General features: G+C 43.5%; 1 protein-coding gene across 2 annotated transcripts; it reads left to right on the top strand.

Moving 5' to 3' along the window:
* The first annotated feature begins 41 nt into the window (after positions 1–41).
* Positions 42–8,699, top strand: LOC149310760 (GDP-fucose protein O-fucosyltransferase 4-like). Of its 2 annotated transcripts, XM_089529679.1 has the most exons (3): positions 42–321; positions 1,490–1,561; positions 4,924–8,699. In XM_089529679.1, the coding sequence occupies exon 3, from the start codon at positions 5,151–5,153 to the stop codon at positions 6,744–6,746; it is 1,596 nt and encodes a 531-aa protein (XP_089385805.1). In that variant the 5' UTR covers positions 42–321; positions 1,490–1,561; positions 4,924–5,150; the 3' UTR covers positions 6,747–8,699. The 2 variants fall into 2 exon arrangements, with proteins under 2 accessions (XP_089385805.1, XP_089385806.1); XM_089529680.1 differs by lacking the exon at positions 42–321 and having other exon boundaries at positions 977–1,561.
* The last annotated feature ends 3,682 nt before the right edge of the window (positions 8,700–12,381 follow it).

Here is a 12,381-nt window from a genome sequence, read left to right as displayed (position 1 = left end):
GAGGAAGGGATAGATTAAAACCATAGCGGCCGCGACGGAGGGAGAGTATGACCTGCGTCTTGCCAGGCCAAGATGTATTCCCGCTATTATCCAGCGTTAAAGGAGTTTAAAAAATACAACAACAACAACAGCAACTATGTTTCTCATCACAGCGCCACACACAAGATGGCGGCGCCAAACAGACCATGGCGTAGGGAGGCGTCGACGTCACGTGACGTGACGGAAACCTTTTCCGGAAAGGCGCGGCGAAAGATGGCCGCGCCCTGGAAAGTGGGGAAGATGAGGGGTTAAGTTGTTCCGAGCGAGTTCGGAGTCCGAAATGTAAACGAGGGAACGGGAACCGGGGTGAGGGAGGTGGAGGGATGGCGGAGGCTGGTCCTGAGCCCCGTCCAATCAATAGAGTGATCGGATATGGCAACTCTTCCAAACATTGGCGCTGCGGGTGTTTTGGACTTCAACTCCCAGAAGCCTCAGCCAGCTTAGCCGGCGGCCGGGAGTCATGGGAGACGAAGTCCAAAACATCTGGAAGGCCCAAGTGTGGGAGCCACACCGCCAAGGAGGACAAGGACAATATCACCGTCTAAATGCCAGTGTAGGCCACTGTACTAATACAGGGAACATCTGCCAAGGCATTTAGTGCGGAGTGGAGTCTTTATTTATTTAAGTCCCCAAACTGTGCCCTTTGAGGGAATTTTGGGCCTCAGCTCCCAGAATCCCAGACTATTGGCCGAATTGGCTGAGGAGGCTTCTGGGAGCTGAAGTCTGAAATCTCTTCAGGGGTACAGTTTGGGGACCACTGATTTTAGAGTATTTGTCCTCAGCTCTTCAGCTACAAAGGCTCTTAGAGGGCCTAACAAACTGTTAGACTAACATCTTTAACTGTTTTTCTCCTGTTTGATGAAGAAGCCAGTGCAGCTTCGAAAGCTTGCAACGTGTATATTGTGCATTTTGGTTGGCCCAATAGAAGTATCTTTGTTTGGTGAATTGCGGGTGTTATTGGATTTGCCATATGGCCAACACAGCTACCCCTAAGTATGTTCCCTGTTTCTGGATTTCAAGGTAACCGCATTATAGTCACAAAAGGGGAATCCTAAAGAGAGAGCCAGTGGACTAGGACCTTCCTCTTTGAGGTTTCGACCTCCAGCAATGCCAAAACATTTTCCACCCTAAAATTGGGACTGATTTGGCATGTTTTGCCTCAACACCACCTAAAGTTTTCCTGATGCAAAAGAATGAAGACTGCTTGAGAAATTAAGTGTCCTCTGCCTAACAAAGGGGCCTGTGGCCTCACAGAGGATGGAAACATATTGGATTGCAAAGGAAGCAAATCAATTACCATCCAATTCAGTGTTCTCATAGATTGGCTGTACTTGTCCAGGGTTTCAGGCAGAGGATTTTCCAAGTTCTATCTGGGGCTGAACCATTGTCCTTCTCTATGCAAAGCATATGTTTCATCACTGAGCATCACCTCTTCCCCTCTTTTTCTCAGGTCCACACAACAGACTTTCCAGGGAATTATTCTGGATATGATGATGCCTGGGATAAGAATAGATTTGAAAAGGTGAGAGTACTGTGCTTAAGAAAAGGAGCTGGAACACTTCTTTTCAGGCATCTTGAGGTACCTGCCCTGTTTCTGAGCTTGGCAGCAATTAGCAAGGAGTTAGAACCTTCTTGGTCTCTAAGCTTTTAGTTTTGTTTTGTTGTGTGCCTGCAAATCGTTTCCAACTTACTGCGACCATAAGGCATGAGGTTTTTTTGGCACAATTTGGTCAGAGGAGGCTTGTCATTGACTTTCCCTGTGGCTGAGATTGTGTGACTTGCCCATGGTTACCCAGTGTTTGGGAAAGCAGCAGAATGGCTGATAGGGCCAGCCTAGTTTCCAAACAAACAAACCCCGGCTAGCAGAGTAAGTGCAAGCAACACAGTCTTTGAGTTTAAAGGCAGTATCAGAAGAACGATTACCAAAAGAGTTGTCAAACGGTACGAGATTCAAGGTATCAGATAGGCAGGTCGATAAAGCAGTCCAAGGTCAAGGGTTCCAGATAATCAAGATAGGTCAGCAGTCTAAGAAGCAAGGGTTTGGTCCAAAAAGTCACAGGAGCCGGAGACACAGTTTTTCCTCCAAGAAGATCAGAAAATTACTGGCAACCAGACATACATGCTCCAGCCGCCTAAATATGCAGGCGGCAGGCATTCAGGTGTGTGTGATTACCAACCCGTTTCTGATAAAGGCTCCATGATCTTCAAAGGCCCTCCCTTTCAGCTTGACGGTCCCTGAAGATAGGCACAGTCCCCTGTTCCTCCTCTACGTCGACAGCCCTCAGCCCCAGACGGACTTGGCTGCTGAACTTCTGGAGAGGCCACAGACTCTGCTACAGCAGAACTAGGGTCAGCCCCAGGCTCCCCAATTGCAGGCTCAGATCCCAGAGGCTCTGGCTCATCCTCTGAGTCGTCTGAGTTCTCCTCCAGGCTGAGCATGACACCCAGTGGGTTTCTATGGCTGAGCTGGGAATCAAACCCTGATCTCGAGAATCATAGTCCAACACTCAAACCAATATGCCGTGCTGACTCTTGATTTCTAAGTACTGTTGTTTCAACTATATGTTTGTTCAGGCAGTTGTACAGACATATTGTCTGTATGGTGGAGTAGAGGCCTTAGCTTTCCAGTCCCCACATAAAATGTGCGGGTTTGGTTACTATGCAGCAGGGATGGACAGCTGTGGAAACCCAGAGGGCTACATTACCCCTCCCCCTGGGGGACCTTAGGGGGTAAACCTTTCCCTTGCAGCTGCTACTGCCAATTTTTTTTTTTTAAAAAATCAAATTTTCCCCATATTTTGGGGCCTTACTGGGCCATTTTAGGCCCAAGAAAGGCCTTTGAATAACAGGAAGTAATTTCCCAGAAGAGGCAGTCAGGACATGCTATAGTTTTTTATAGGTTCTTCGGGCTATGTGGCCATGTTCTAGAAAAGTTTCTTCCTGACGTTTCGCCAGCATCTGTGGCTGGCATCTTCAGAGAAGATACTATAGTGTTTGTTGTTTCTCCCAATTAGGCAGGAAACAGGAGACCTTCCAGTGCTACATGAGAGGAGCAATCCCCTGAAAGTCAGTCCTTTCCTACCTATGCTCCCAGTAGGATGTGTTTTCTTGGAACTGGCTGATTGTCATTCCCATAGACCTCAAACATCCTTGGATTGTCCCTGGCTTCTGCTCCCCTCTCCTTTTCCTTCCTTTTTGACCCCTTAACCTTGCTCATACCTTTTTGCACATCCCTATTCACCCAGATTACCGACAGTATCTTCCCTTCACCTACAACAAGCAGCATTTTCAATAACGGGCTCTTCTGTTTGGCCTGTCATCAGCTCTCAGGGTGTGCACCAAGGTCATGATGGCACTTGTGGCACACTGGAGAAGGATTCACCTTCGTATTTATTCTCATTTGGATGATCAATTGCTCTGCTTGGTCTCAGAACACCAGGGCTGTCAGGACATCTTCAGTGTCCTTGAATCCTTGGAGAAGCTTTTTCTGGTGAAAAGAGCTTTCTCTCATCCAGTACCTGGTGGCATGACTGGAACAGCCTTATCTTTTAAAGTGTGAAGGACAAGCTAGAAAGAGCTTATAACAAAATGTCCTGTCTGTAAAATGGTTGGATGACCGGCAAAAGAAATAAAACAGATATGGCATGAGATGCTACAATTGTTTAGTTATCTGATGGATAATTAATGATGAACAAGCCACAGTTAATGTAAACCATAACTAAGTGTGACATGCATATGAGCCTACTGATTCTGTCTTTAATTATGTGCTTAGATTGCTTTTGCCATACTTAACTACTGTGACACAGAACCATCAAAAATATGTTATTTTCAGTTATCTATCTGCCAGTGCTTGACAATGCCAATTTCCCACCTGCCCAAAAGAATATTAGATGAATCTTGCTTATACTATAAAAGCTTTAGCCATAATTGTATCAGGGAAGGTTTTAGGCGTGGGTGTGAAAGAAATGCCAATGAACTGTCTTTATTTCCTTATTTTATATTGTTTTCAAGGGCACAAAGCAGAAACCATAAGAGGGAACTGATCCAAAGCAATACTTCTGAACCTCTTTGTAAAACTAGCCTTAGGGGAAACCATGCATGCATGACATTAGATGTGTGGCTCATCCAGGCATGTATGACTTTTAAACAGTAGATAACCTAAATGGTCCCACACCTCAAACTGCATCAGGAATATGGAGTGGCACTCTATACTTTCACCTCCACTGCAGTTGCAATCAAATCACTCCTCCCATGATACTAAGCACTTTCCTCCCATCACAAATACCAAATTTTAATCAGACAACAGTAGGAGAAAGTATAAAGCCTGCATCCCCAAATGCCATAAGTATAATCTGACTCGTGTTCTTTTTTTGCAGGCTGTTTATGTTTTGAAAGTCATGCACACCAAGGCCATGCACATAATTAACATGGCATCTAGTTGGCTCTTACAGGTTGCATTTTGTGCCTACCTTGTAAGAGTTTGTAATACAAAAGTCATCATCTTTTACTGAACAGCGAAGGAATGATCCAAGCATGCCTGTTTTCTGGTTTATGTGTAACAAGTCATTATTATGTGCATGTTACAAATTCTGATAGTAGTTAGGACTTTAAGCCCTAGTAACTCATTTAAGAACTATTTCTGAGCAAATAAGATTCTATAGTAAGATTAATTTTATTAGAGAAGGAACACATTTTTAAAGTAGTCCAGAAATCCCATTTTGGCATGGCTCCAGTTTGATTTTCTGCTACATATGTCCATTTTCCCCCTCTCGATTTCTGATTATTTTTTTTTTGGGGGGGGGGGGCGGCATATCTGCTCACCTCCTTAAAAAAAGAAAAAAATACTGCTTGATTTTATTTTTGCTCATCTTTCTCCCACTGCAGGACCCAAGGAAAAAAACACCATGATCTCTCTCCCAGGAGACTAGACTTAAAATCTCCACAGAGATGCTGCACTGCTGTTCAGTAGACTCTCTGACCCTTTTGCACAGTACCCAGATGTTCAATGCCTTTAGAAATAGCTGCCTAGAATATTTGCAAAACTGTTAGCTTGGGCATCTGTAAAGAGAAGCAGGCTGTGTTCGCACGGAGACTGAGACAAAGAAAAGAACATGGTATTTCCTTTGCGGGCTTTCTCATATCTGGCTCTCCTTTGCTGCTGGGTGCTGCTTGTCTTGGCCGTACAAGACAAGCATCACTCCCCAGACCTTGACAGAAAGGATGGTGCAAGTCCGGCTCATCTCAAGAGGAGTGAACAGGCTGAGCCATTGGTGTGGGATGGTGGCGATGCTGCAGAGTTTTCTCTGGGAGTGTCTGATGAGGCGGCAGTGGGGGGCTCCTTTTTCCAGCCTGCAGAGCCTCATATAGGGTTGCTAACAATGGCTGCTGCTGCAGTGCCTTCCTTCCGCGGCCCTGGCAACAATGACACCCGTGGCAACAAAGAGCTGCCTATCTTGTTGTGGTGGAGTGAGAACCTTTTCCCTCACTTTCCCGGTGAGACTGAGCGCATCGACTGCCCACGCAGCTCCTGCCTGACCACCAAGAACCGGCGAGTGAGGCTCCACCGGCGAACCCGGGCCCTCCTTTTCTATGGCACAGATTTCCGAGCCTATGAGGCACCTTTGCCACGGCTGCCCCACCAGGCCTGGGCCTTATTCCATGAAGAGTCCCCCATGAACAACTACCTCCTTTCGCACCAACCTGGCATTAGCCTCTTCAACTACACTGCCACTTTTCGCCGGGAGTCTGACTACCCTTTGAGCCTCCAGTGGCTGCCGGATCTCGCCTACCTACGCAGGCAACTGGCCTTCAGCCTGGAGGAGAAGGAGCGCTGGAGGAAGGGAGGCCTAGCCCCATTGCTTTACATCCAGTCCCACTGTGATGTCCCATCGGACCGGGACCGATATGTGCATGAGCTCATGAAATACATCAAAGTCGATTCTTATGGTAAATGCCTGAACAATCGAGAGCTTCCCAATATGAGGCTGGAGGACACTTCTACAGCCACTACCGAGGACTCTGAATTCATGATTTTTATTTCTAAGTACAAGTTTCACCTGGCTATGGAGAATGCTATATGCCATGATTATATGACAGAAAAACTTTGGCGGCCAATGCACGTTGGAGCTGTCCCTGTCTATCGAGGCTCACCATCAGTACGAGACTGGATGCCTGATGACCATTCCATCATTCTCATTGATGATTTTGGAAGCCCTAAAGAGCTAGCAGAATATATTGACTTCTTGGATAGGAATCCAGATGAGTACTTGAAATATTTAGAGTACAAGAGTCCAGATGGTATTAAAAACCAGTTCTTACTGGAGAGCATGGAGAAGCGCGAATGGGGAGTGAATGATATGACACTGCCTAATTATCTGAATGGGTTTGAGTGCTTTGTCTGTGACAGGGAAAATGCCAGAATCAATGCAGAAAGAAACCATAAGAGGACTCATGGGAAACTGCCAGCTCCTGAACCTCAGATAGCTCAGTTCTCACACATGGGATGTCCTCCACCTGCACCTGGATATGGAAACATTGAGGACATTCCTTCTGGGGACAGCTGGAAGGACATGTGGCTACAAGATTACTGGCAGAGTCTTGATCAAGGTGAAGCGCTCACAGCTATGATTCACCACAATGAATCACATCAAGGGAGATTTTGGGATTACATGCACAAAATCTTCATAAGAAGAACTCAGCAAAATTGACTACGCTATGTCGGCCCCATGTATATGTCAAGAGCTAGTTTTGCAACCAAAATTATGGATTTTGATATGCCCCATGGATAGGTCGAGGGTAAAACTTAGGGGCATGTAACAAAGGATGGAGGAAGGAAAACAATGTCAAAACATTTATACGATTCTAGCAGTCATAACTGTTTGTGCTCACACTAAAGCCTGAATGGATAAGAGAGCAGAGGAGGGTGGTGCTTCCAGGACAGAGTATAGTTCATTTTTTAATAAGAGTTAAAGTACAGTATTAACATTGACCCATGGATAAGTCGACTCAGGTTTTTTGGGTCAATTTTTGACTAAAATTTATAGGCTTATACATGAGTATATACACTATATACCAATTAAGTATTTTTAAATTAATCAGAAAAAGATAGATGTTCTAAGCCATGAGAAGACAAAATCATACCTGTACCAAAACTGAAGGTCTTGGATAACTTGGAAATAATACTTTATATTTTCTTCTGCTGTTGAGACTACTTTTTCATGACTAAAAGTCCAAATTTGGACCAAATTTTGCTGTTGCTTCCTTTGCTACTGCTTCATATTGTGAAACCTCATCTTTGGGCCAAAGAAAAACATTTAGGGTTTTTGTTGCTTGAACAGTATTTTATGAAGTATCATTTTTGTATTTGTAACATTTTACTTTGAACAGTGCCTATTGGACTTAGATGAAAATAACTCTCAAATGGTTCTCCTTCCTTTAATAATTATTCAACATTAATTTGTGGAGTTTTCCACACCAAAAAATGCCCTTCCTTAACTGCTGTCTGTTTCAACAGCAATGTGTGCATTTGTTTTAACAATGTTTTTGTCATAAATAATGAAGACCGGTGCTGATAAAAACATCCCCCCCCCAAAAAAAAACTTTAGAAAGGCTGAAGGTATAGCAGGTATAGGGCCCATGCCAAGACAGTGCATGTAGTTCAGATAGAACACGTCACAGCAGAGATCAAAGCCATAATTTGCTTACACAGTTATCTACCTTTGGGATGGAGGCAGGGGGTGAATTTAGGAAGAGAGACCCCGCCCCGAACACCTCTGAGGTGGCGCCATACAGCCAAACCCTCTTTTTCATTGTGGTCAGTACACTTTGTCTCAAAAATGGTTGCCACAAGGATGCAGTATGGGAGAAAACAAGCAGGATCATATTGCTACTGACTGGAGCATGTCTAGAGGAGGGTGACCAAAATGATGAAAGATCTGGAGAACATGCCTTATGAGGAGAGACCTAGGGAGTGAGTGCTGGTTGTGTTCAGCCTGGAGAAGAGAAGGTTAAGAGGTGATATGATAGCCCTGTTTAAATATTTGAAGGTGTGTCATTGAGGCTGGAGCAAGCTTGTGTTCTGCTGCTCCAGAGAATAGGACTTGGAGCAGTGGATGCAAGGGAAAAGAGAGTTCAGCTTAACATTAGGAGGAGCTTCCTGACAGTAAGTGCTGTTCAACATTGGAACACACTCCCTCAGAGTGTGGTGGAGTCTCCTTTGCAGGTTTTTTAATGGACTGGGTGGCCATCTGTCAGGGGTGCTTTGATTTTGTGCTCCTGCATGGCAGGGGGTTGGCCTGGATGGCCCTTGTGGTCGCTTACAACTACTGATTCTATGAATGCTGGGTATGTGTTGACTGGGCTTCACCAAGACACAGTCACCTCTTCAAACTTGATTTTCAGCAGTTTTCTGCTCTTCTTTTCCTTTCAAAATGCTTCTTTCCTTCTAGATACAGAAGCAGCATCTTGGATATAACAGACACTTATCAAACCTCTCATAAATATTCTTCAGGCTTCCATGGTCCTCTTTTTAATCTGATCCTTTTAACCCATTCTCCAAACTACCTTCCATGTACAAACTGCTTCTACTAATGGACTCCTCTGATTTCTAAGGCGGGATACAAACCACCATATAGTACGTATAGGATACGTACTAGGGTTAGGAAGGGGCGGTGCTTCCGCACCCCCCTAACCCTAGTACGTATCCTATACGTACAAGATGGCGGTGCCCCTTCTACATGGGCGCCGCCATCTTTACGTACTGGACGCATAGCGTCCAGACGTGTCGCGGCGCCTATGACGTCGCGAGTCCGCGCCAGGCGCCTCGCGACGTCATAGAGGCGCCGCAAAAAGAAGCTCCGAAATTGAGCTTCTTTTTTGCTCTGCGCGGGAGCCACGCGGTTTGGCTGCTGCAGCTCCCGCGCGGAGCAAACGGCGGCGGCGGGGAAGCGCCGCAAAGCGGCGGTTTGTATCCCGCCTAAATCTCCATAGCATGCAAGGAAATAAATGCCCTTAAAAGTGAAGAAGGGGCAGGACAACCATTTCCTTCATCTCCTTCAACCCAGTTGCATAATAGGCTGAGGGAACTGTTTTTCTGCTCAACTGGTTGAGAACCTCAGTATAGTTATACTCCTTCCTTCCTCAAAAAAGGAGGAACATAGGTGCTATTCTTTCATCTGTAAAAATATGTAGGTTTTACCATTAAAATTAGTATTCCAAATGCAAATAATCAATAGTTTCCCACTCTTGCAGCTCAGTGGTTAAATATTTGCTCGATCTAAATGTTTGTCCCAGTTCTGCCTGCTACTTCCCTTTTGCCTCTGACATAATTGCTGTGGGCAAGCACTGAAAAAGTTGCTTATTCTGCTATTCCCTAGCCTGCATTAATATTTCATTGCTCTATTCATTGAACAGCTCACATAGATCAGTAAGAGTGCTGCTATTGCTTCCTTTGTTGTTTGTCCAAATCCCTCCCTTTCCTCAAATGGATATTGTTCTTTAAAACCACTTAAACCTGTCCCGTATACATGTTATATGTATCTTCTCCCAAGCAATCTACTAAGCCTTGCCCCAAATCTTCCCCTATTCAGTGGTCACAAGGACTTAAATTTTTCATAACAAAACAAGGAGATGGCCATCACCACACGATAGTTGATAAGGTTTTTTTAATGAAATGCAGAAAGTCACTACTCTCATTCTGTGTTACCTAGAAAAATAAAATGAACATTGTTGTACTGAAATAAAATATATATATTTATATTATATTGTTGTAATAAATTTATATTTATACCTCCATAAGAGCCAGTGTGCTTTAGTGGTTTCAGAATTGGACAGTGATTGTGGTGGACAGGGTTCAAATCTTCACTTGGCCATGGAAACTCACTGGGTGATCTTGGGGAAGTCACACTCTCACAGCCTTAGAAGATGGCCCTCTGAACAGATTTTGCCAAAAAAAACCCACCTCTGATAGACTTGCCTTAGTGTCTCCATAAGTCAGAAACAGCTTGCAGACACACAACAACATAACAATCCCAGGGGAAAACAGACATTTCAAAGAAATCCAGCTTTTCATGAATTTTACTAGAATTTAAAACAAACTAATATTTCATACACAATCATGGAATCATAAGCAGTACAAATGCAGTCAAAAGCCCAGACGTTTGTTGTAGTATTGGCAATTCAGAGAAAATAAAGACTTCATTCTTTTAGGAAAAAATACTACAAAATTCTAAATTTATAAAGGAAAGGTCAAGGGGTAAATGGACACAAAGTCATTCTTCAGCCACATGGAACATAAAAAATTCCTCTGTATCACTTGTCTTCTCTTCTGTAGTTGCTATATGATTACAGAGGTTGCTGCAGCCAACATGTGAAAAAAACCTGCTATAATACTGCATCCATAAATGCAGTGTTGGAACAATGTTTATGTTAAAAAACAAACATGTACCAGTAAAATGCAAGCAGCAACCCTTAACTGCCCAAGTCTTACTGGCATCCCTCAATGCAAGTGTGAACTCAGTGCTCTATCCTGTGCTAAAAATGTAGGATATCGGCAACTAATCCCTAAAGGTAGTCATTACATGGTAAAATCCAAATCAAAATATGCCAAGGCTGATCTCCTGTATTTCTACTCATGTCTAGTTGACAGATGGCTTTCCAGTTAGAACTGTGACCTCACAACCGCAACCAAAGCATTCTAAAAATCACAAAGAATTCCTTGGAAAATCAATAATTCTTGCTGTGCCCATGTATCTGAACACCATCTTCCTGAGACCTTTTGAGTATAAGAGTGTAAGTCAAGAAAAGCAGGTCATGAATGGGGAAAAGACAGCAGTATATCAGAACTTGATATTGAAGAGTAGGCAGACCTTATCAATTTGCCTCTTTATTCTGGTATTATAATTTAATTCAATTATTACTGAATATGTAATGTCCCAATCAAACCTGTTTCCATATTTTATGAGCACTTGTACTGTATACATATAGTTCTGTTGCCCAGTCACTATATAATCTCATTGTCAGTTTTGTCTGATGTATTTGTAAGCTAAATAAAGGTATAGCTGACCATCTCTGGCCTTTACCTGTTTATAAGCAGTTCTAGCAGTAAATATTAAGAATGTGAACGTTGTCCAGTTGGTGTTGTGTGCCTTCAAGGCGTTTTCAGTTTATGGCAACCCTATTGAGTGTCATGGGTTTTTCTTAGCAATATTAATCTGTACTACTACAATGCATCCTTCTTTGTAGCATTCCACCTATTAAAGTGCCATTTAGAAACTGAGAAGAAAAACTGCTCTTGCCAGAAAATTACAACTTTAGTACAAGTGTACTGAGGAAGTAGACTGAAGCCTACGAAAGCTTATGTGGCCAATTTCTTTTTTTCAGTTAGTCTCAAAGGTGCCACAAGATCTCTCTACGATGTATAAACATCTCAATATAAGATGCCATTTCATTGACAGCACCAAACAGTTTATTGATAGCTTTGTTACAAATCAGATACCACATACTTCTTGTTTTGTTGTTGTTAACCGCCTTCGGGTCAATCTCGACTCATGGTGACTATGGATGAAACATCTCCAAGACTCTCTTTCCTCTGCTTAATTCCTGCAACCCCATATCTGTGACCTTAATAGAGTCCATCCATCTGGCATGTGGTCTTCCTCTCTTCCTACTATCCTCCACCTTTCCCAGCATTATTGTCTTTTCCAATGGGTCCTTCTTTCTCATGATGTGGCCAAAGTACAACAGCCTCAGTTTGGTCATCTTGGCTTCCAGGGAGGTTTCCAACTTAATCTCCTCTAGGACCCATTTGTTTGTCCTTTTGGCTGTCCATGGGATCCTCAGCAGTCTTCTCCAGCACCTCATCTCAAATGAATGGATTTTCTTCCTAAGTTCTCTCTTAACTGTCCAGCTCCCACATCCATACATGGTAATAGGGCATACAATGGCTTGTATGATTCTGACTTTCACAAGTAGGAACAGCTGCAGTATCCCAACTGAACATCTTCATGTCCCTGTATGTCTTTTACTGGAAGTCATTAGCATCACAAAGTGGAAGACAGCACCTCTATGTATTAGCCACACCAATTTTTCAGGTTCCAGACAACATTAATTGTACATTTACACAAGGCCTATCATTAAGAGCCATTGTATAATGCAACGGAAAAGGCTATATACCTATAATGTTGCACTGAAAGTGACTACATCCCAAATTCTGTGTCAACCTCAGCACTTCGGACGTTCAAGACTTTGTTGCTGCTGTTGGCCATATTTCCTTGCTAGAAAAATTAATGCATTTAGATATATATTGGAGTGAAAAAGGAATATAGAGCAGAAGCACACCAAGGG

The sequence above is a fragment of the Sceloporus occidentalis genome, unplaced genomic scaffold (genome assembly GCF_023333645.1).
Source record: "Sceloporus occidentalis isolate IW3139 unplaced genomic scaffold, rSceOcc1.0.p SCAF_6, whole genome shotgun sequence".
In the NCBI taxonomy this organism is placed as follows: Eukaryota; Metazoa; Chordata; class Lepidosauria; order Squamata; family Phrynosomatidae; genus Sceloporus; species Sceloporus occidentalis.
This window is presented reverse-complemented; position numbering and strand designations above follow the sequence as displayed.

Excerpts from the sequence above, each read along its gene's own strand:
- LOC149310760 (XM_089529679.1), top strand. The coding sequence starts at position 5,151 with ATGGTATTTCCTTTGCGGGCTTTCTCATATCTGGCTCTCCTTTGCTGC.